Source organism: Erpetoichthys calabaricus, chromosome 13, assembly GCF_900747795.2.
Source record: "Erpetoichthys calabaricus chromosome 13, fErpCal1.3, whole genome shotgun sequence".
Classification (NCBI taxonomy): domain Eukaryota; kingdom Metazoa; phylum Chordata; class Cladistia; order Polypteriformes; family Polypteridae; genus Erpetoichthys; species Erpetoichthys calabaricus.
The window spans coordinates 118,761,371-118,786,797 of NC_041406.2; the positions used below are offsets into that span (position 1 = coordinate 118,761,371).

The 25,427-nt window shown below is 39.9% G+C and overlaps 1 protein-coding gene across 3 annotated transcripts in view; it reads right to left on the reverse strand.

Moving 5' to 3' along the window:
- The window catches only part of bbs9 (Bardet-Biedl syndrome 9), a 425,985-nt gene that overhangs the window by 183,860 nt on the left and 216,698 nt on the right, over positions 1-25,427 (reverse strand). For all 3 annotated transcript variants that reach the window (XM_051935893.1, XM_051935892.1, XM_051935891.1), the window contains exon 10: positions 415-596. In XM_051935893.1, the coding sequence (XP_051791853.1) occupies positions 415-596 (182 nt within the window). The remainder of the gene's footprint in view (positions 1-414; positions 597-25,427) is intronic.

Here is a 25,427-nt window from a genome sequence, read left to right on the forward strand (position 1 = left end):
AACAATAAACCTTAAAATGAACTTGAGATACAGTATGTAAAGCACTCTCAATTTATCTTTACTATGTGTTTTCTTCCTACTAACCATCTTGAAATTATTGAATTTTGTTAGTTAACTGTAATGCAAAGAATTCTGACATTCAGTTTACACTTTATTGAGAAACTATAAAATTGTTAAGGTTTAGCTAGACCAAGTGCTAATTGCATATTGATGTCAAGCAGTTACAATAACTACTTTTCAAAACCAGGAATTAGTTTAACTAAAAAATGCCTCTAATGATTAAGATGATATAAATCAATGGTGGTTACATTTTATTGCACATATCACATTTCTATCAGTGGTTTTATTTGATAGTTTCTTGCTTCAAGAAAGCATTTAATTTTTAAAAGGATGCACTGTGAGTTTCAGAGATACCTTGTGTTTTTGCCATTTCTCGGATGATCTGCTGCAGTTCTTTCATTTCAACATCCAACTCCTCATAGTTGATGTCTCTTGCCTCAACACGGGGAGCTTGAAAGAGTGCAGGATCAGTTCCAAGGTAGGAACACTGCAAATCCCCAGTGCTGCTCAGTGTTACAATCACGCCCTTTAAGTCTCTGCAACAAAAGATGGTGAAAGCAGTTATAGGAAGCACATGCTAGATGGTAAACATTTCAAGGCAATGTTAAACAGCTTCTGGCTGCTAAATTAATTCTAAAGGAGAGTGGACCTCCAGATCCTTTGTCCAAGTCAAGAAAAATATGTTCATAGGGTATGTTGCAGGATGATCCATTTTACTGCAGCATTCATCAATTATGAGGAGCACCACTTGTGCCTGGTTTTCCTCAAGAAGTGAAGCATCTCTTTTCGTTAACTTCCACAATGATGACTGATGCAGAATCCCACTCACTAGCTTCGAGTCCCTTATTAATTTCTTAGCAATAAAAGTGCTACTCAAGATCCTCCACAAAGAAAGGGTCCTATTAAATTCAGGATCCTAACAAAGCAAAATTCTAACATAAATAGAAGTCTTCTCTTGACTCTTGCAGCTTAAGGTTGCCCAAGTTTAACTAGTTTAATACAGGTATATTCTGCCTGTAATGCTAGGCATACAGTGGGTGATTCTGGCAAGATTTTAAGTCTAATTTGCAGTCACCAATTCATTTTCTGAGTTGGCCTGAATTTCAGCTCCATAGGTCATCATTTAGTGTGCTTTATTTAAAGGCTTGAGATGCCCGATTCCACACCAAGCTGCCATATAATCAGAATTTTGGTCATGTCGGAAATTTCAGTCGGCTGTCTTATAGTGTGAGCAGGTTCACAAGACAATTTTGTGATGTCGTTATCAAAATTCCAGAAATTCATTGTGCAGTGACAACAGTACATTAGGTATTGCCATTGTCGTGATCATTTTCAGTTATTTGATTTCAAAAAGCTAATCAACACATAGAAATACACATAGAACTAAATGGCCAATGACAAAAGCATCTTAGGAAATATTAACTGGAAGAACCTGAAATAAGCGCACACAATAGTAAATGACCCATTTAATTTAAAAAGAATACACTTTCCTATAAAACTGTGTTTTGCAGCGACTTTTAACAAAAGCCATGTCACTAAAAAAAGCAGAAATTTATCTAATGCAGGAAAATTTTACTCATGTCTAATTGTATATTGCACATTCAAGAGTAAGTAGCTCTAGTAAGTTAATATTATTTTTACTACTTAATTGGCTGGTACATTTATCTAAAACAACTCCTAACATTTCAGATGATACAATTGGTTGCATTTCTTTTATGTTTCCAATTAGTGCACAGGCAAATGAAGTGACATGCTGGTGACATGTCAGTAGTAGGATTTGAATCCACAACCTCAGAGTTTAAAGTCCTAGTTCCAAAGCTCTACCCACTACACCACACTGCTTACCAATAATATTAACCTTTTGTAAAAAAAATAAATAAATAAATAAAACAAACAAAAAAAAAACTGTGGCAGTGCTACTGCGGAATGAAACTTCAACTCCCAGCAGTCCCTGCAGTGGCTCTGATTGGCCGGCTGCTGAGGGTGCAGGGGCTGCTGGGCAGAAGGAAGCTTTCGTGACATATAAAAGGAGGGCATCTCTACAGAGAAGAAAAAGTTTTTTGTGTTTCATGTCTGGAATTGCTTGTCTGTTTGCCTTCCATTTTTGCTACCTGTGCATTCCTGTTTTGTCCTGGATCGTCTCCCGTTTTGGATGTATGGACTATCTGGTGTCTTCTTGCTGCATGAGGACTGTTTTGAGGATTTATTCTCATCCTGTGAAGAAAGGAGCACTCCTGATCCCATTCACACGCCACAATCTCATCAGGAAATACAGGTAGGATTGACCTTTACCTTCATATGCAGCTTGCTGATCTCTTAACTATCTAACTCCATCATTTCATTTCATCAGTTGCCATTTCCATGGACTTCATAGTGTGTGGTTTTTGTTAGTGGTTTGTTATTGTTCAGTTTGTGTTATTGTATATCGCCGTAAGGGGAACTGGGGTGGGATCACTGTAGTTTCACAGATTTATTATTGTCTAATACATTCTTTAATTTCTGTTTTATTACCAGTTGCTTTTTTGTCTCTGTGAGGGAGTGTGTGTGAGTCGGACCAAGACTGGGTAACATTCCTGGGATCCCGACCAAAAAATAAATAAATCACCGTCATATCGACAGTGTGAATCTTAGCTAGGTTTTAGTCCGCTACAAATCTGTATTGTATACATAAAATTACTTACTTATATAGAATTTCTGATACATCCAGTTAACTGATGGCACTATAACTAAAACCCATTGTCTAATGAAATTTCCTGGGCAAAGCCAGGTAACACAGCTAATATCTTATACATGAAAATATAACTCAACACATAACCCAAAAAATAATAATACTGTATATAAGAATTAAGTAGCACTGTAATCCCTCAAACTGAGAACATTTTCTAAGCTGCAATATAACAGATTTCAACACTTCAACTAAACACTTTCTTATATACAGTAGACCCCCGTGAAGTCACGGTTCAGAGTTCGCGGCCTCAGTCATTCGTGGATTTTTCCTTAGAACCTATCTAATAATTATTAGCAGAAACCGCAAATATCCTCCGCAATTTTTATGGCTTTTTTCATGGCAATACTGTATGTAAAGAGAACAGGAAGCAACTGTAAAGGAAACGCGGCTTGGGATGGTGAAAGTAGCCAAAAGAATTTGAAACTGCAACTTCCAGCAGTGGCTCTGATTGGTCTTCTGCTGAGGGTGCTGGGGCTATTGGGATCAAAGGATGTCAGTGCAGCTTTTACAAAGGGGGCTGGTGACCAAAAGCAAAAAAAAAAAAAAAGTTTTTGTAATTTGTGTTTCAAGTTCCTGTCTCTCTGCCTGTCTTCTGTTGGGTTACCTGTACTTGTAAGTTTTGTCCTGGATCGTTTTGTGATTGGCATCTGCATTGTCTGCCTGTGTACATGAGGACTGGAAGTGGATTCATGGCCATCCTGCAAAGAAAGAAGCGCTCCTGAACCCGTCTTCACCATTTCAGGAACTAGCGGTAGGACTATCTTTACATTCCCATTCAACATCCGGATCTCTGGACTATCTATTTTCATCATTATATTTCAATTGTTGCCATTTTTCATGATTTACTGTGTGTGTTTTGTTGGTGCTTTGTTGTATTTAATGTGTAATCGCTGTAAGGGGAACAGGGGTGGTATTGTTGTTTTTATTTATTTAATTTTTTTTTCATTACATTCTTTATTTGCTGCTTGATTACCGGATTGCTTTGTTTTTGTCTCTGTTTGTGAGTGTGTGTGGGTTGGGTCAAGGCTGGGTGCATCCCTGGAATCTCCACCATAAAAAATAAACAAATCGCTGTCTTCTCGACGGTGTGAATCTTAGCGGCACCGGATCGCTACAGCGTTATTCATTTCTCCTTGCTGCTGATTGACTGTGATGCATCTCCAGTGTTCTTGTGTTTTCCGTTTTGGTCCTCTTAACCCTTAAACCGCCACAAACAGCTATAGTCGTTTCCCAGTACCATTTGCGAGCACGCAGGAGCGGACTTAAAAGCCTAAACACAGCACCTGTCCTTTTTGGCTGATTGCTTTGTTTCTCTCTCCTCCCCCAGACATCCTCTGCTCCTGTTGGGGGTTGTGCTCCCCTATGATGTTTGTCTATTCTTTAATCGATAACTAACTGCATACTGAGCTCATTTCACTTCTGAAACAGACATGTTTGTTTGTTTGAAGTGTTTTAATAAAGTTTCTGTCTCTACAATCTCCTGTGTTTCTGTGCAATTCTGTGACCCAAGCATGACCACACTGCAGCCTCACTGTCTCTGGGATTGAGACAGCATCAGCGTTTACCTCTGTGTGTTTGCGTGCTACCAGTTCAAGCGTAGTTGGCGGTGATTTACTTAATTTCATCCATGGAGTCAGTTGCACTTTGTACATATTATTCCAGTAGTTTTTTAAAATAGTTTTTACAGTTCATTAGCAGTGTGTAAAATGATCAGTGTTGCAGTAATTGTGATGCTCTTTGCATGTAAAAAAATGTGTTCTATTAAAATTTCACTTTTTCGTTGTGAATTGTGACGTTTACTTAAAGTGCAGCAAAAAAGTATTTGGCGTCCAGGGATGCATTAACTCCCAAGTATGTGGCAGTTTAAGGGTTAAAGCCCCAAGATGCTGTCAAAACGCCCTGCACCTTCTAAGGCTTCTGGCAATGGAAACGTGCTTGTATGAACTACAGTACATATAGCGGTAACATCTGTATTTTTCATTCTAGCACTGCGGGAGACATAGCAGTACAGTACTGTGCAGTATGCAGGTTTACCTTTACATTCTTTTTTTAGGTAATGTATTAAGCCGAGTTTGAAATTAAATTAAAGTGTTTTGGGGGCATATTTAGGGTTTAAACTATAAAAACAGGCATTTTTTTAAAAATCACATCCAAAATTCGCGGGTGCTCTAGGAACGTAACCCCTGCGAATTTTGGGGGTATACTGTACAAGTATATTTAGAGTATAAGATCTCCTGGTAAGGATGGTCACCCAGTGAAATATTTAGTTCTAAATTATCACCACTAATGTAAGTAATGTTCTGTGCAGATTTAAACAATGAGTTACTCCACAAAACACTTTGTTAATCTTCTGTATATTTTTTTGTTTTCACCAAAAATAAAAAAGTCAATCTTCCTTTTAAATGTTAATACCAAGATTTTGACAAACACAATATTAGACAGCATTTAATAAGAACAAGAATTCTTTAATATACAAGATGTATTTTGGGGGTATACTGTACAAGTATATTTAGAGTATAAGATCTCCTGGTAAGGATGGTCACCCAGTGAAATATTTAGTTCTAAATTATCACCACTAATGTAAGTAATGTTCTGTGCAGATTTAAACAATGAGTTACTCCACAAAACACTTTGTTAATCTTCTGTATATTTTTTTGTTTTCACCAAAAATAAAAAAGTCAATCTTCCTTTTAAATGTTAATACCAAGATTTTGACAAACACAATATTAGACAGCATTTAATAAGAACAAGAATTCTTTAATATACAAGATGTCTTGTGTTCAATATGTCAAGACAAAAACATTTTTTATACATCAAGGGGCACATCTTAAATAAGATTCCTCATAAATTTGAATAAAGCTAAGTCACTTCAGCGCCTTTGCTTCATTTGGCATTTCCAAGTCTGTCATTAATCTTTCATTGCATCATGAGAGTTGGAATCTGCTTGTCTGTAAAAGTTTTCGAGCCACCACAAGCTAATCTGGGCTATGTATTTAACTACAGGACATTATAAAACATTGCTGAAAAACAAGTATTTAATGTAGTTTACTATCATATGTAGTTGCATTCTATTATTTGTGTTGTTTTCGAATACAATGATTAATTATTACAAAAATATTTAATAAGCAAAAAGGTGTTAGCCATTGTAAGTAGTTGGGCTTGGCTAATTCTTTTTGTTGCCACTGCTACTGCAGTACACCAATTAGCCACAATATAGCTACAAACACCTACTTAATAATGCCACCCTTGTGCACCAAAATACCTCTGACCCGTCAAGACATGGACTCCTTAAGACTTCTGAAGGTCTCAACACAAAGACATTAGCAGCAGATCCTTTGAGTCCTGCAAGTTGCAAGGCAGGACCCTCCATGGATTGGACTTGTTTATCCAGCACATCCCACAAATGATCAATCAGATTGAGATCTGGGGAATTTGGAGACCAAGCCAACACCCTGATGTCACTGTCATGTTCTTCAAATCATTCTTAAACAATTTTTGCAGTGTGGCGGGGCACATTATCCTGCTGAAAGAGACCACTGCTTCTGGGTATACCGTTGCCAAGAAGTACATAGTCTGCAACAATCCTTAGGTAGGTAGTACATATTAAAGTAACATCTACAGAATGACAGGACCCAGGTTTTCCAGACAAAATATTGACCAGAGCATCAAACTATCTTTATCAACTTGAATTTTTCCTATAGTGCATCCTGTATCCATCTCTTCCCCAGTCAAGCGATCCACATGCATCTGACCATCCACATGATCTATGGTCCAGCTGTGATTCTCATATGTCCACTATTGGTGCTTTCAGCAGTGAACAGGGGTCAGCATGGGCACTCTAACCAGTATACAGCTACGCATCTCCCTACACAGCTAAGCAGTGATGCACTTATTGTTCTGACACCTTTCTCTTATGGCCACCTTTACGTTTTTCAAAAATGTGTGCTACAGTAACTCTTCTAAGCTAAAGTACACCTTATAAGAAGGATTTAGGAGTTGTAGTAGACTCTACATCAGGGCTGCCCACAGTTTTTCGGCTTGCAAGCTACTTTTAAAATGACCAGGTCGAAATGATCTACCTACATTAAAAATTATATACAGTATATATATATATATATATTAGTACTGTGCAAAAGTTTTAGGCAAGAGTGAAAAAATGCTGTAAACAAAGAATGCTTTCAGAAATATAAATAATGATTGTTTATTGTTATCAATTTACAAAATGCAAAGTGAGCGAACAAAAGAAAAATCTAAATCAAATCAATATTTGGGGTTTCTACCTTTTGCCTTCAAACCAGCATCAATTCTTATAGGTACACTTGCAGAAAGTCAGAGATTTTGTAGGATTATAGTCAGGTGTATGATCAACCAATTATACCAAACAGGTGCTAATGATCATCAATGTCACACGTAGGTTGAAACACAGTCATTAACTGAAACAGAAACAGCTGTGTAGGAGGCTTAAAACTGGGTGAGGAACAGCCAAACTCTGCTACCAAGGTGAGGTTGTGGAAGACAGTTTCATGTCATGGCAAGATTGAGCACAGCAACAAGACACAAGGTAGTTATACTACATCAGCAAGGTCTCTCCCAGACAAAGATTTCAAAGCAGACTGGGGTTTCAAGATGTGCTGTTCAAGCTCTTTTGAAGAAGCACAAAGAAACGGGCAACGTTGAGGATTGTAGACGCAGTGGTAGCTCAAGGAAACTTAGTGCAGCAGATGAAAGACGCATCAAGCTTATTACCCTTCGAAATTGGAAGATGTCCAGCAGTGCCATCAGCTCAGAACTGGCAGAAACCAGTGGGACCCAGGTACACCCATCTACTGTCCGGAGAAGTCTGGCCAGAAGTGGTCTTCATGGAAGAGTTGCAGCCAAAAAGCCATACCTCCGACGTGGAAACAAGGCCAAGCGACTCAAGTATGCACGAAAACATAGGAACTGGGGTGCAGAAAAATGGCAGCAGGTGATCTGGACTGATGAGTCAAAATTTGAAATATTTGGCTATAGCAGAAGGCAGTTTGTTTGTCGAAGGGCTGGAGAGCGGTACAATAATGAGTGTCCGCAGGCAACAGTGAAGCATGGTGGAGGTTCCTTGAACATTTGGGGCTGCATTTCTGTAAATGGAGTTGGAGATTTGGTCAGGATTAATGGTGTTCTCAATGCTGAGAAATACAGGCAGATACTTATCCATCATGCAATACCATCAGGGAGGCATATGATTGGCCCCAAATTTATTCTGCAGCAGGACAACGACCCCAAACATACAGCTAAAGTCATTAAGAACTATCTTCAGCGTAAAGAAGAACAAGAAGTCCTGGAAGTGATGGTATGGCCCCCACAGAGCCCTGATCTCAACATCATCGAGTGTGTCTGGGATTACATGAAGAGACAGAAGGATGTGAGGAAGTCTACATCCACAGAAGATCTGTGGTTAATTCTCCAAGATGTTTGGAACAACCGACCATCCGAGTTCCTTCAAAAACTGTGTGCAAGTGTACCTAGAAGAATTGATGCTGTTTTGAAGGCAAAGGGTGGTCACACCAAATATTGATTTGATTTAGATTTCTCTTTTGTTCATTCACTGCATTTTGTTGATTGATGAAAATAAATGATTAACACTTCCATTTTTGAAAGCATTTTTTGTTTATAGCATTTTTTCACACCTGCCTAAAACTTTTGCACAGTACTGTATATATACGGTGGCGCAGTGGGTAGCGCTGCTGCCTCGCAGTTGGGAGATCTGGGGACCTGGGTTCGATTCCCGGGTCCTCCCTGCGTGGAGTTTGCATGTTCTCCCCGTGTCTGCGTGGGTTTCCTCCGGGCGCTCCGGTTTCCTCCCACAGTCCAAAGACATGCAGGTTAGGTGGATTGGCGATTCTAAATTGGCCCTAGTGTGTGCTTGGTGGGTGGGTGTGTTTGTGTGTGTCCTGCGGTGGGTTGGCACCCTGCCCGGGGATTATTTCCTGCCTTGTGCCCTGTGTTGGCTGGGATTGGCTCCAGCAGACCCCCGTGACCCTGTGTTCGGATTCAGTGGGTTGGAAAATGGATGGATGGATGGATATATATATATATATATATATATATATATATACACATACATATACATATATACAGTGATCCCTCGCTATATCGCGCTTCGTCTTTCGCGGCTTCACTCCATCGCGGATTTTAAATGTAAGCATATGTGAATATATATCGCGGATTTTTCACTGCTTCGCGGATGTATGCGGTCTACAGTACGTGTGCTTCCTCAGTTGATTTGCCCATTTGAATTCAAACAAGGGACGCATTTGAATTCAAACAAGGGACGCTATTGGCGGATGGCTGAGAAGCTACCCAATCAGAGCACGCGGTTAAGTTCCTGTGTGCTGCTGATTGGCTCAGCAACGGAGTGCTGCATTAACCAGAAAGTCTAATCTCACTCATTCAGAATTAATGCACGTTACTGCTAATGCTTCAGGATTGCAGAAAAGGTAAAAGTTTTGGATATGTTGAAGGAAGGGAACAGCTACACCGCTGCAGGACACAATTACAGCATCAATGAGTCCACAATTCTTTTTATTTAAAAAGGAGGAAAAGCATATAAGACCTACGGCCGCAGTGTCCTTTAATCAGGGCGCAAAACGAGTTGCAAGTGGACGTGATAAGGCAGTAGTATGGATGGAATCTGCTTTAGGGATTTGGATTGAAGAGTGATGGAAGAAGAACAACAGCGGTGCTAAACAGTCGCCTGAAGAGGCTCCTTTAGAAGAGCTGTAACGCTATCCTTTGTTGTGCAGTAAAATTAAACTCATCGTTATCGGACAAGTCGTCGTGTCATTGTTGGTGAGTAACCATAATTAATTATTTACGTACAGTACTTATTACATGTACATAGTTTAGTGTCGCTGTACACACATTTTACTGTACACAATTTTTCTTGTATTGTACGTATTTATTGCTGGTGGCCTGTCTGTTGTAATGGCTGTAACGTATTGATATCGGAGACGCTCGATATCTTTAAAATAATATTTAGGTTTTACTGTATGTAAACTGTGTTTACATACATAATTTCAACGAATCTTACCTAATATCTAAGAGAATACAAAGGGTTTATGCTGTATAACTGTGCGTGAAATGTTTATAATAGTGTGGGAGAGTTTATAAGGGCTTAAAATATATAAAAATAACCATATAAACATATGGTTTCTACTTCGCTGATTTTCTTATTTCGCGGGTGGCTCTGGAACGCAACCCCCGCGATGGAGGAGGGATTACTGTATATATATATATATATATATATATATATATATATATATATATATATATATATATATATATATTGTGATAATTGCCCGGACACCACCAGTCGGAGACCATATCTTAATCCAGAATACCTTTTATTTGTCTTCCACACAACACACAAGTCAGTCCCGCACAAGTCCCACAATGCTTCTAGCCCCAGTCTCCCTTTTCCTGGGCCTTCTCTCTCCTTGTCCCTGGGCCTCCTATCTCCTCTCTCCAGGAGCTTCGTCCTGCTCCCGACTCCAGCTCCCTGACAGGAGGGAGGCGGCCCCCTTTATGCTCACCCAGATGAGCTCCAGGTGTTCTACTTGACGTCATGTCCTGGTGTGGCGGAAGCATCTGGAGAGCACCCGGAAGCACTCTGGGTGACCCTGGAAGGATCGTCCTCCATGGGTGTGGCGGAAGTAAATAAGTCCCAGGCTCCTTGAGGCTCGGGGCGCCCCCTGGCGGTGACCAGAGGCCCCAATGGTCTTGAGCCTCCCTGCTCCCCTTCCGTGGGCCTCTTCTACTCCAGGGCGGTTGCCCCCTCATGGCCCGGAGGACAAATATGCCACAACTCCGTCTATATATATATATACTGTATATACAGTACATACGGTATACAGTTAGGTCCATAAATATTTGGACAGAGACAACTTTTTATAATTTTGGTTCTGTACATTACCACAGTGAATTTTAAATGAAACAACTCTGATGCAGTTGAAGTGCAGACTTTCAGCTTTAATTCAGTGGGGTGAACAAAACGATTGCATAAAAATGTGAAGCAACTAAAGCATTTTTGTAACACAATCCCTTCATTTCAGGGGCTCAAAAGTAATTGGACAATTGACTCAAAGGCTATTTGATGGGCAGGTGTGGGCAAGTCCGTTGATATGTTATTATCAATTAAGCAGATAAAAGGCCTCTTCTGGAGTGTTACATCTCTGCCTCAATATAAGATTACCTCTGGCAAAAAAAAACCAAAAAAAATCCAAAACAAACAAAAACACAAACATACATTGTATTTTAATACGAACTCAGGCTATTAGACACAAAATTGTTCTAATTCAGAAACATGAACTATTTTGTGGGTGCTTCTTTCTCAGCAACTTCAAGCAAGTAATAGCATAATAATTTTAGCGAGATGCATCATGTACCCCAAAACACTTTAGAACAACAGAACAATTTGGCCAAGAACAGAACATTTACATCCAAGAGGATTTGTCGATCTTATTCACCCAAATACTCCAAAATGACATTAAGCCCAGTTTTGAAGGTCCCTAAATTCCTATTATCTATCACAATATTTTGGTAGCTTATTTCATGGATATATTATTCTCTGTGCGACAAAAAAAAAACTTTTCAATATATTTCAGGTGGAAATTACCATCATCAAGTTTTCATGTGTGTCCTCATTTTAAAAATAACAGCTTGGAACTGCTGTACTAATTCTCTTTGTTATTTTAAACACTTTAATCATATTACCCCTCAACCTCCATTTGCTTAAAATTAAATAATTTAAACAATAGAAATATCAAATTGTGCTTTGTGTATTCTTTCACCCCATAATTATCTTCATTCTTGTCAAGTAAACTGCAAGAAAACTTAATTATTGCCTAGTAAAAATGGCTTTGAATTAAATATCTGCACTGAAACTGGGCTATGAATCCACTAAACTCCCTGCTCTCCATTACTGTAACCTGCCCTCTACTCATACATTACGCAAATTCACTTTTATTTAAATCTGGGAGATTCTTACTATTGGAAGAACCTCCACATTAAAGTTTTTTTTTCCTAGGCACCACCACTCCCAGATATTGAACAGGTACTCTTTTTTGGCTAGGTATGCAGAATGCAACATAAAATGCATGTTTCTTAGCAGGCAAGTAAGTTCACATTTGTTGCAGAGTTTACTCATATTATTAAGACACTTTATTCCTCCTATTCGGAAGTAATAATTAAGATGTCTCTCAAATTTTTCATACTTAAAAAAAGGTGCTCCTGTAATTTTTAAATCTCTTTCTTGAGGCTATTGCCATTACCCTTCTTAATATGAACTTGATCATCCTACACCTAATGTCCCCCAAAAAACATTTTTGTCATTAATGTAATCCTAAAGTAAACATTCCTTCCTGTTTTCAACATTATGATTTTATTTGTAATTTTATCATTTACCAAGAACCATTTTAGAAAGAGTTATTTAGTCGTAAAGCTCTCATTTACAGGTGGGGGTTGCATGCTGAATCTCATAAATTGCTTTTAAAGCAATTGTACTTATATTATTTTCATTTGTTTGACTGACTTGTCTTTTGAGATTAAAATATCTTTGTCTAATTCAAGTGTAGTTCTATAAAATCAACTACTCTAAATCACTCTCCTTCTAATAAACTGCCATGGCAAACAAAAAGTAATGTCTTCAGGCATCTAATATCTCAAAAAATTTATTCAGATACAGTGGTGTGAAAAACTATTTGCCCCCTTCCTGATTTCTTATTCTTTTGCATGTTTGTCACACAAAATGTTTCTGATCATCAAACACATTTAACCATTAGTCAAATATAACACAAGTAAACACAAAATGCAGTTTTTAAATGATGGTTTTTATTATTTAGGGAGAAAAAAAATCCAAACCTACATGGCCCTGTGTGAAAAAGTAATTGCCCCCTTGTTAAAAAAATAACCTAACTGTGGTGTATCACACCTGAGTTCAATTTCCGTAGCCACCCCCAGGCCTGATTACTGCCACACCTGTTTCAATCAAGAAATCACTTAAATAGGAGCTGCCTGACACAGAGAAGTAGACCAAAAGCACCTCAAAAGCTAGACATCATGCCAAGATCCAAAGAAATTCAGGAACAAATGAGAACAGAAGTAATTGAGATCTATCAGTCTGGTAAAGGCTATAAAGCCATTTCTAAAGCTTTGGGACTCCAGCGAACCACAGTGAGAGCCATTATCCACAAATGGCAAAAACATGGAACAGTGGTGAACCTTCCCAGGAATGGCCGGCCGACCAAAATTACCCCAAGAGCGCAGAGACGACTCATCCAAGAGGTCACAAAAGACCCCAGGACAACGTCTAAAGAACTGCAGGCCTCACTTGCCTCAATTAAGGTCAGTGTTCACGACTCCACCATAAGAAAGAGACTGGGCAAAAACGGCCTGCATGGCAGATGTCCAAGACGCAAACCACTGTTAAGCAAAAAGAACATTAGGGCTCGTCTCAATTTTGCTAAGAAACATCTCAATGATTGCCAAAACTTTTGGGAAAATACCTTGTGGACTGATGAGACAAAAGTTGAACTTTTTGGAAGGCAAATGTCCCGTTACATCTGGCGTAAAAGGAACACAGCATTTCAGAAAAAGAACATCATACCAACAGTAAAATATGGTGGTGGTAGTGTGATGGTCTGGGGTTGTTTTGCTGCTTCAGGACCTGGAAGGCTTGCTGTGATAGATGGAACCATGAATTCTACTGTCTACCAAAAAATCCTGAAGGAGAATGTCCGGCCATCTGTTCGTCAATTCAAGCTGAAGCGATCTTGGGTGCTGCAACAGGACAATGACCCAAAACACACCAGCAAATCCACCTCTGAATGGCTGAAGAAAAACAAACTGAAGACTTTGGAGTGGCCTAGTCAAAGTCCTGACCTGAATCCAATTGAGATGCTTTGGCATGACCTTAAAAAGGCGGTTCATGCTAGAAAACCCTCAAATAAAGCTGAATTACAACAATTTTGCAAAGATGAGTGGGCCAAAATTCCTCCAGAGCGCTGTAATAGACTCATTGCAAGTTATCGCAAACGCTTGATTGCAGTTATTGCTGCTAAGGGTGGCCCAACCAGTTATTAGGTTCAGGGGGCAATTACTTTTTCACACAGGGCCATGTAGGTTTGGATTTTTTTTTCTCCCTAAATAATAAAAACCACCATTTACAAACTGCATTTTGTGTTTACTTGTGTTATATTTGACTAATGGTTAAATGTGTTTGATGATCAGAAACATTTTGTGTGACAAACATGCAAAAGAATAAGAAATCAGGAAGGGGGCAAATAGTTTTTCACACCACTGTATTATTGCATTGATGTTACTACAGAAGTGCAGTACAACGCTGTCTCCAACTGTCACCATATTCTGAATCCCTTTCCTCTTGGTCATCTCATTCTCCACATTTATTTTCCATTATAGATATCTAGTAAAATTAACGTTGTTTCTCATAACTCTTGTTTATAGCTTCCTCAATACTCAAGTGCTTTGATACAGCAGTGTTGATTTTCTTCAAAGCCTGTCTTCACTGGCTTTTCCACTCACAGAGATGTGTGTGACATTGTTTCAGGATACCGCATGATTGCTGCATGATGAACGAAAGGTTTTCTTGCAAGTTTAGTTTTCAATCAAAGTTTGGAGGATAAACTACTGTAATGGAAACTTTGAGTTTTTAATGTTTAATATACCAGCAAGCCCGCGATTCTCGAAAGAATCGTAAATCCAAGAATGGCAATCACTTTCTGTTCCCTCCGATACTTGGAGGGATGAAATATCATGGAGGGTGGGTGCGTCCTGGGAAAGTTCATTTAATTAAATAAACATATTTGTACTAAAGCGGCTTCTTTTTGGAGTTGTGACTCATCTGGTTCTGGTGTTTCAGAAGCGCGTTGTAGGCGCCTTCGTTTATTGTTTTTATCCATGCAGTCTCTTTTTTGTTTTTCTATGGCTGTGTCGTCAGCGAGAAGTCGTTTGCTGACGGCGGTGGATTCGCGTGCTGAAGTGACCATGGCGGCGGATCCGGTGCGGTGGTGTGGGCGGTCGCGTTCGGGCGGCTGTACAACCTGGCATGCACGCTTTACCTCAGGTTTAGTTCACAGGTCGTAGCCATGGTAAAGTTTTCATTCAATTAAATAAACATATTTGTACTAAAGCAGTTTCTTTGTGTGGGCGCCTTCGTTCATTGTTTTTATCCATACGGGCTCGTTTACAGGTCGTAGCCATACGGACTCGTGTTTGTATTACTAATCGTTGAGCTCCTTCTATTTGGAGCCGTGACTCCTAGCCTCCGTGTATTGTTTTTATCCATGCGGTCTCGTCTTTGTTGTTCTGTGGCTGTGTCGTTAGGTAGAAGTCGTTTACTGTTAGGAAGCATACTACAACTTACACACACTGACTGCTGGCACAGTGGATTAGAGCAGGTATAGTTTACAGGTCATGGTGTTTGGGCGCCACGCACTGACTGTGGGAACTACGGTCTCGATTTTGTATTTAAAATCGTTGAGCTCCGCTGCGTTTGACTCTGGGGCACGTTGTAGGAGCCTCCGTTTATTGTTTTTATCTATGCGGTCTATGCCACACAGACTGCTGGCACAGTGGATTAGAGCAAGTTTAGTTTACAGGTTGTGTTGTTTGGGCGCCACCTACTGACTCTGGGAAGCTGCTGCCTTTGACTCTGGGGCAGCACGGCGCAGTGCGCATGCGCTTCGGTGCGTCCGCCGTGCATAAATTAAACTGTCGTTTAGTAATATAGATATGGCTCCACTTTAGCTACAAGGTTACAAGAAATATAAATCTTGGAATAAAAAGTATTAGGCAGCAATAAAGTTTTTCCAGCTTTGATTGTCTCCAGGAATGACAACAGTGCTTTGTATTTAAGTCTGCACTCTTCAGGGCACATGGAGAGATTTTTACTGGTACATGTGGAATGAAAATGATGAATGTGCTCTGTGTTTCTTTGTTTCAGATGCTTTTTTATCTCTCTTTTTTCGATGTACCAAGCTGTGCATGACTATATTGCAATTATAGTCTTGAAGGTTTCATACAGTGGTGCTCTATTCTAGCATGAAATAAGTATGCGTAGAGTTGGTGATAAGTCACTACTTCATTGAGATGAAAGCTTGTGCATCTCTCTCTGTGTCCTTTTGGTAAGGCTTGACTCAATGTGGCAGTCAAACCCAACTCTGATATGGGCTTGTTTCATCTGCTGTGTCTAGGAATACATTACATCTCGGAGTACAGGGGTTTTTCCAATGTATGGAGCAGAAGGTAAACCTAGGGCTGTCATTGCAGAATGAAACTAGTAGTATCACAGGATTAAAAAAAGAAGGGATGGACATTTTATTATTGGTTTCTTGGGTGCATGTAGGTCCAATATTTTGGTTGATAACTGGTTCAAGATTATTTCCATGAAGGTTGACAAAATTTGAATAATGGTCATTTTCTCACCGACCAAGGCAATAAATAGTACTAAGACTAGCACAGGTGTCATTTGACTGTGATTAATATAGTGCATCCAGAAAGTATTCACAGTGCATCACTTTTTCCACATTTTGTTATGTTACAGCCTTATTCCAAAATTAATCAAATTCATTTTTTTCCTCAGAATTCTACACACAACACCCCATAATGACAACGTGAAAAAAGTTTACTTGAGATTTTTGCAAATTTATTAAAAATAAAAAAATTGAGAAAGCACATGTACATAAGTATTCACAGCCTTTGCCATGAAACTCAAAATTGAGCTCAGGTGCATCCTGTTTCCCCTGATAATCCTTGAGATGTTTCTGCATCTTAATTGAAGTCCATCTGTGGTAAATTCAGTTGATTGGACATGATTTGGAAAGGCACACACCTGTCTATATAAGGTCCCACAGTTGACAGTTCATGTCAGAGCACAAACCAAGCATGAAGTCAAAGGAATTGTCTGTAGACTTCCAAGACAGGATTGTCTCGAAGCACAAATCTGGGGAAGGTTACAGAAAAATTTCTGCTGCTTTGAAGGTCCCAATGAGCACAGTGGCCTCCATCATCCGTAAGTGGAAGAAGTTCGAAACCACCAGGACTCTTCCTAGAGCTGGCCGGCCATCTAAACTGAGCGATCGGGGGAGAAGGGCTTTAGTCAGGGAGGTGACCAAGAACCCAATGGTCACTCTGTCAGAGCTCTACAGGTCCTCTGTGGAGAGAGGAGAACCTTCCAGAAGGACAAGCATCTCTGCAGCAATCCACCAATCAGGCCTGTATGGTAGAGTGGCCAGAAGCCACTCCTTAGTAAAAGGCACATGGCAGCCCGCCTGGAGTTTGCCAAAAGGCACCTGAAGGACTCTCAGACCATGAGAAAGAAAATTCTCTGGTCTGATGAGACAAAGATTGAACTCTTTGGTGTGAATGCCAGGTGTCACGTTTGGAGGAAACCAGGCACCGCTCATCACCAGGCCAATACCATCCCTACAGTGAAGCATGGTGGTGGCACCATCATGCTGTGGGGATTTTTTTCAGCGGCAGGGACTGGGAGACTAGTCAGGATAAAGGGAAAGATGACTGCAGCAATGTACAGAGACAACATCCTGGATGAAAACCTGCTCCAGAGCGCTCTTGACCTCAGACTGGGGCGACGGTTCATCTTTCAGCAGGACAACGACCCTAAGCACACAGCCAAGATATCAAAGGAGTGGCTTCAGGACAACTCTGTGAATATCCTTGAGTGGCCCAGCCAGAGCCCAGACTTGAATCCGATTGAACATCTCTGGAGAGATCTTAAAATGGCTGTGCACCGACGCTTCCCATCCAACCTGATGGAGCTTGAGACGTGCTGCAAAGAGGAATGGGCAAAATTGGCCAAGGATAGGTGTGCCAAGCTTGTAGCATCATATTCAAAAAGACTTAAGGCTGTAATTGCTGCCAAAGGTGCATCGACAAAGTATTGAGCAAAGGCTGTGAATACTTATGTATATGTGATTTCTCAGTTTTTTTATTTTTTATAAATTTGCAAAAACCTCAAGTAAACTTTTTTCACGTTATTATTATGGGGTGTTGTGTGTAGAATTCTAAGGGAAAAAATGAATTTAATCCATTTTGGAATAAGGCTGTAACATAACAAAATGTGGAAAAAGTGATGCGCTGTGAATACTTTCCGGATGCACTGTATGTCTTATTGGATTGCAATCCAGATGCTGCATACCAAAAGAGAGGCCAATCCAGCAGTGCCACAAAGAGCACAAGTCATGTATGACAAAATCCAGAAGATACACCAGTCTCTCAATACGGATTCCTCCAGTACTTCATTTAAATTTCACCCACCAACTCACCCATTTTCCACTTTTCAGCTTCCTGCTTTCTCAGAAATCTCAGATCTTGTCTGTAAGTCTAAGCCATCCATCTGTCAACTGGACCTCCTGCCTACAGTTCTGGTCAAAGCCTGCCTCCCCTCTCTGGTCCCTTATTTCTGCTATAATCCACTCTTCTCTCACTACTGGTACTGTTCCTTCATCTTTTAAAACTGCTACAATAACCTCAATACTGAAAAAACCTGGTGCCAATCTGACTAATTTCAGTAATTTATGTCCTATTTCTAATCTACCCTTCATTTCCAAAATTCTTGAAAAAACAGTGGCTATTCAACTTCATTCTCATTTATCTCAAAATAATTTATATGAACAATTCCAGTCTGGTTTTTGCCCCCTCCATAGTATAAAAACTGCACATAAAAATTACTAACGGCCTCCTTATGGCAGCTGATTCTGGTTTAATCACTATTCTCATCCTTCTTGATCTGAGTGCAGCCTTTGAAACTATTTGTCACACTACTCTTCTTAATAGATTATCTTGGATTGGCATTACCCACACACCACTAGATTGGTTCAGATCCTACCTCTCAGGCTGCACTCAGTTTGTTCATCTTAAAACTTTCACATTCCAACCCACCGCTGTTACTTCAGGTGTGCCACAGGGCTCTGTCCTGGGAACCCTCCTTTTCATTATTTACCTCCTTCCCCTTGGAAACATCTTTCATAAATATAACATTAGCTTCCACTGTTATGCTGATGACACCCAGCTCTACTTCACTAGCAAACCTACTTTTTCCTTTCCACCCTCACTTATTGATTGCATAGCAGAAATCAAATCCTGGTTTTCTTCAAATTTTCTTAAATACTGACAAAACTGAGGTTCTCCTCATTGGTACAAAATCAACAATATCCAAAAGTGATCATTTTTCCTTTGTTATTGATAATTCCTCTGTCTCCCCTTCCCCAAAAGTGCTATATAAATGTAAAGAAATATTATTATTATTTATTATGCTACACAAGGCTAAATGTACTGCACCAAATGCTGATGCATATTTTTTGCTTTTTGTTTTTTGTGTAGTCTTCACTTATAAATATTAAAGCTTAATGCTTTTTCTACAGATTTAAAAGTATGTTTTCTTTTTATTTTGATTACATGAAACCTACTTAAAGATAATACACACCTGTTGGTTTTATCCAAACCATAAAATATGCATTTTCCTGCCATGTATGTATTTTCTGTATAAAGTATTGCTTTCAGTAATGATGAATAAAGGTGTTGTTTTCATTTGCTTTTTTATCATCATCATGTAATTGTTGGAGGTGTATATCAGAATTTTTACTATTGTCCAGCTCTACTGTCTTATTGTTATGTTAGAATCCAACATTTATTTTGCATTTATTTAAATTTGGAATGGCTATTTATTTATAATATTGCTATTACTCTTAGTAATTTGTGTGGTTCTGTGTATTGTCACCATATATTTCCACACCAGTCTTCCCAGCAACAAATGTTTTTCATTGTACTAAAAGTTATGATGACAATAAATTGAACTGAACTGTCTGTGATCCACTGTACTTGCTGCTCTATTTTGGAGAGAGAAAGACAACACAAAAAAAAAATTTAACCTGAACTATTAAAGAACGTGTTTAAAAATAGTTAATAAAACCATAATTCTTTTGACATAGTCTAGTAATCTGCATAATGACATGGGCTGAAAGCACTCAGTGACTGAAATGTCACTATAGCCTTGTTAAAGCTTTCAAGGATGGTACAGCTTTCCCAGTCAGAGCAGCAAATGTTCATGGCATGAAATTTCACAAGTGAATCTAGGAACCTTCAGAATTTCTTCCACAACTTGGATTTTCACAAAACTTTATTCACATTAATGTTCCAATCAAATCAAATCAATTTCCCTCTGCCTTTTTAATTGCTGTACTTCAAAAGCTCTTGGTGTTCACCGAAACACTACAGTATACAGTGTGGCTGTGAACCCTACCATTAGAGATGGCTAGCTTTAAAAGTACTATATACAGTTTATAAATTTAGATAGATAGATAGATAGATAGATAGATAGATAGATAGATAGATAGATAGATAGATAGATAGATAGATAGATAGATAGATAGATAGATAGATAGATAGATAGATAGATAGATAGATAGATAGATAGATAGATAGATAGATAGATAGATAGATAGATAGATAGATACTTTATTAATCCCAAGGGGAAATTCACATACTCCAGCAGCAGCATACTGATACAAAAAAAAACAATATTAAATTAAAGAGTAATAAAAATGTAGGTAAAAAAAGACATTAACTTTGAATAATGTTAACGTTTACTGCCCCGGGTGGAATTGAAGAGTCGCATAGTTTGGGGGAGGAACGATCTCCTCAGTCTGTCAGTGGAGCAGGACTCCTGCTCCTCGGTCTGGAGATGACACTGTTTAGTGGATGCAGTGGATTCTCCATAATTGATAGGAGCCTGCTGAGCGCCCGTCGCTCTGCCACGGATGTCAAACTGTCCAGCTCCATGCCTACAATATGAGCATGCCTTCCTCACCAGTTTGTCCAGGCGTGAGGCGTCCTTCTTCTTTATGCTGCCTCCCCAGCACACCACTGCGTAGAAGAGGGCACTCGCCACAACCGTCTGATAGAACATCTGCATTTACTATGTATTGTTAATTTGTTTATTAATTTGGCCTTACAGTCTATATTGCAACTGTAATTGATCTGTTCGTTTAATTTTGACAATTGACATTAATTTCTCAGATATGACTACAAGTTTTCCAGGATATTTATCAGCACTTTAGTAATTATTTATATTTACTATTTTGACTTGATTGTACTGAGAGTTTTGTATACAGTGATCCCTCGCTATATCGCGCTTTGCCTTTCGCGGCTTCACTCCATCGCGGATTTTATATGTAAGCATATTTAAATATATATCGCAGATTTTTTCCTGGTTCGCGGATTTCTGCGGACAATGGGTCTTTTAATTTCTGGTACATGCTTCCTCAGTTGGTTTGCCCAGTTGATTTCATACAAGGGACGCTATTGGCAGATGGCTGAGAAGCTAGATTGCTTACTCTTTGCTTACTCTTCTCTCTCTATTGCGCTGACTTTCTCTGATCCTGACGTATGGGGATTGAGCAGGGGGGCTGTTCGCACACCTAGACGATACGGACGCTCGTCTAAAAATGCTGAAAGATTATCTTCACATTGCTATCTTTTGTGCAGCTGCTTCCTGAAACGACAGGCTTCACGGTGCTTCGCATACTTAAAAGCTCGAAGGGCACGTATTGATTTTTGACTGAAAAACAAACTCTGTCTCTGTCTCTCTCTCTCTCTCTCTCCCCCTGCTCCTGACGGAGGGGGTGTGAGCTGCCACCTTCAACAGCTTTCTGCCGGGGTGCTTCGCATACTTTAAAGCCAAACAGCCCTATTGATTTGTTTGCTAGAGATTGTTTTCTCTATCTATGTGACATTCTGTGCTCCTGACACGCACTCCTTTGAAGAGGAAGATATGTTTGCATTCTTTTAATTGTGAGACGGAACTGTCATCTCTGTCTTGTCATGGAGCACAGTTTAAACTTTTGAAAAAGAGACAAATGTTTGTTTGCAGTATTTGAATAAAGTTCCTGTCTCTCTACAACCTCCTGTGTTTCTGCGCAAATCTGTGACCCAAGCATGACAATATAAAAATAACCATATAAACATATGGTTTCTACTTCGCGGATTTTCTTATTTCGCGGGTGGCTCTGGAACGCAATCCCCGCGACGGAGGAGGGATTACTGTACTTTATTTTTTCTGCAAACTTGTTAGTATCTTCCTAAGTTTTTTCTGTCTTTTAAGAGAGTGCAAGCTTTAACAGAAATTTTTGCCTGACTTAAATTCCCAATTTACTCTCTTCGTCTCCCATAAAATCACTGTATCAATATAACGCTACAAACAAAAGGAGAAGTGTCAAAATTATGTAAACACAAGAGAATTCTCCATTTTAATGCTCTGAAGCATCTCAAAGAGTTGCTTTCACAAAGTCAGTGTAAAAGCACTCTTGAAAGACTTCATTTATTTTCAAGTTATACCCTTCAGTTTATAAGTCATTTATCAGGTTAATTTCTAGACTACCTTGACAGAATGCAACTAGAATATCTTCTAGTTTGAATGAGATTACAAGAAATGCAGTCAAGTGTCTGCATCCCTCACTGTAACAGCTTTGGCTGTAACATACTGCTACATACTGGATTTCCATTTTATCTCTTAATTCTGTATTACTTGTCACACACGTGCACATGGCAGGCAGTGAAAAGGTCCAAAAGAAGGTAATTCCACTCCAGGCCAGGGGGTGGCGTGGTACATTATACCTCTCTCTTTTATCTCTGCAGACCAGACACATGAAACTCTGCCTGATTCCGATGATGTCATCAGGGGACACCATTTAACTCGGAAGCGTTCAGGGAAACGGCCAAATTACTAATGATAAAGCATTTAAAAACCTTGCTATATCATCCTCAAACTGATGGTTTAGTGGAGCGGTTTAATCAAACCCTCAAACAGATGCTTCGCAAGGTGGTCAGTGAGGACAGAAGGAACTGGGATTAGCTCCTCCCCCTCATCCTTTTTGCATATCGGGAAGTCCCACATGCCTCAATGGGGTTTTCACCATTTGAATTATTATATGGGTGATAACCCCAGGGCATATTAGATATTCTAAAAGAAGGTTGAGAGGAAGAGGCCCTCCCCTCAACAAACATATTAGAGTATATCGCACAGTTATGCGATAGTTTTGCTAAAACCCAACCTATTTTAAAACCTCAATTGGAAGCAGCCCAGGTTCACTGCTATGACCACAGCACATCTCAGCGGGGGTTCCGCCCAGGAGATAGGGTCATGGTACTTGTTCCTATCCTCCCATTCTAAATTGCTGGCTCATTGGCAAGGCCCTTACGAAGTTAAGGAGAGGAAGGGGCTTGTCGATTATTTGGTAAAATAACCAAATCTTCACCTGAGTGAGCGGGTAAACAACGTGAATCTGCTGAAGCCATGGAAGGGTAGGGATCCTGATCCCTCCTCCAGACAACCCCGTTCACTCTTTAGACCTTAACTTCAGTCCTAATTTGACCACCCATCTATGACGGGAGCTAGAAGGAGGTATCTCGTCTATCCCCAAGGAAGTGAATGAAAAACCCAGGCGAACCTCCCTGATTGCGCACGACATAGTGATTGAACCCAGAGTGATAGTCTGAGAATGCCCATTCAGACTTTCTGAAGCAAAAAGAGCAGAAGTGGAGCTGGACATCACATGAATGCTGGAACTAGGAGTGACAGAGGAGAGTCATAGTCCCTGGTCCAGTCCCATTATATTGGTCACAAAACCTGACGGGAGTTGGAGGTTTTACAATGACTTCCTTCAGCTTAACCTGGTCTCCCAATTTGACGCATATCCAATGCCACGAGTGGACGACCTCCTTGAGCGGCTAGGACAAGCCAAATTCTTGACCACCCTTGATATGACAAAGGGGTACTGGGGTGTTCCTTTAAAGGATTCCGCAAAGGAAAAGACGGCATTTAGCACCCCTAGCGGACACTGGCAATATCATGTCCTTCCATTTGGGTTACATGGGGCTCCCACGACTTTCCAGCGTCTGGTGGATAAAGTGCTCCGTCCTCATAGCTCATGTAGTGCTGCCTACCTGGATGTATTGTAATTATCTATTCCAGCACTTAGGAGGGACACCTTCAACAGGTACAAGCTGTACTGCGGTCATTAGGAGAAGCCAGTCTTCGAATTAACCCAAAGAAATGCCAAATATTTAGGCTACCTTGTGGGCTGGGATTCAGTGTGACCAGTGTTCTAAAGTTGATACCATACTAAAATGGCCCTGTCCAAAGACCATGAGGCAGGTCCAAGCCTTTCTCGGATTAACGGGCTATTATCGCCAGTTTGTGTCCCATTTCTCCAAGAGAGTGGCGCCATTGACAAATCTCACAAAGAAGAGAAGTCCAAATCATGTGGTATGGGATGCTAAAACATAAGCTGCATTTGGTGACTTGAAAATGGCCCTTACAACAGCACCAGTTTTGAAAGCTCCTAATTTTTCTTTGCCTTTCATCCTCCAGATGGACGCTTTGGACACAGGTTTTGATGCCATGCTGAGGCAAAGCATCGATGGTGTTGAATAACCCACCAGGTTCCTGAGTCAGAAACCACTGGCCCGGGTAACCAGGTATGCGGCCGTGGGGCGGGAGGCCTTAGCGATTAAGTGGGCAATCACTCAGCTGAGGGTCGTGAGTTCACCCTGGTAACGGACCATGGCCTCACACAAGGAGTCGAACCCGCAAATCACAAGGTGGTTCTTGGACCTAAAGATATACAACTTTTCGGTCATTTACCACTGAGGTACCCTGCAAGCCAATGTTGATGCTCTTTCTCGGTGTCACGACCTCTTGGCCAGGTACGTCTGACCCCAAATCTCTTTTGCTGTCAAGGTCTATTTATTTCACATACTCAAGAACCATCCTTGATCTATGTTCAGAGTGGTTCTATTCATAATATTTGTTCTAACCTCTTCTTCCCTTTTTAACTTGTTTTCTGATCACTTAGAAGATCCAGATTGTGCTTCCTTCTCACTATAGCTTAGGGTCATTATGTATGCAATAAAGTAGGAAAAATACTCAACAAGTCCAGTTATTTTATAAAATGTGGCAGACCATAACAAATGTTGTTTTGAATTCAAGTTCCAAGGCTGTGGCAAATTCAAAACAGCAAGAATGTATTCTAAATATTTTATTCATTTACTCATTTTTTCCATTTAATTGAAGATTGAAAAGAGCTGTATTGTAGTTTAAGCAATAAATAGTTATTGATATTACCAGAGTCAGTATAATTTGCTGAATAGCAGATTAAGAAATCTTCACCAAATTGATCTGTTTTCAATTTATGATAGCTAAGACATTAAAAGAAGGATTCTCTTTTTCCTTCAACAAGATGTCAGTAACAAGCTGCCAAAATCTAAAACTCTGTGCCTATGGGAAACATATCTCAACCCACACCTTCTATAGGACTCATTTTACCTGCACTCAGTGATATTGTATATTGATTGAATATATATATATACTAGCTAACCCGCAGCGTAGCATACGCCGCATAATTATGTATTGATGGGTGAACACTTCCTGAACGACACAGTTGTCCAAATGGGGGTGGGTTTGTGGATACCACTGTGAGTGAATGAAAAGATGGACCTCTGGAGAGAGCAACATACAATTGTCCATGACTGAAAGCAAGATCGTCTGTGACGATAGAGGCCACGCTGG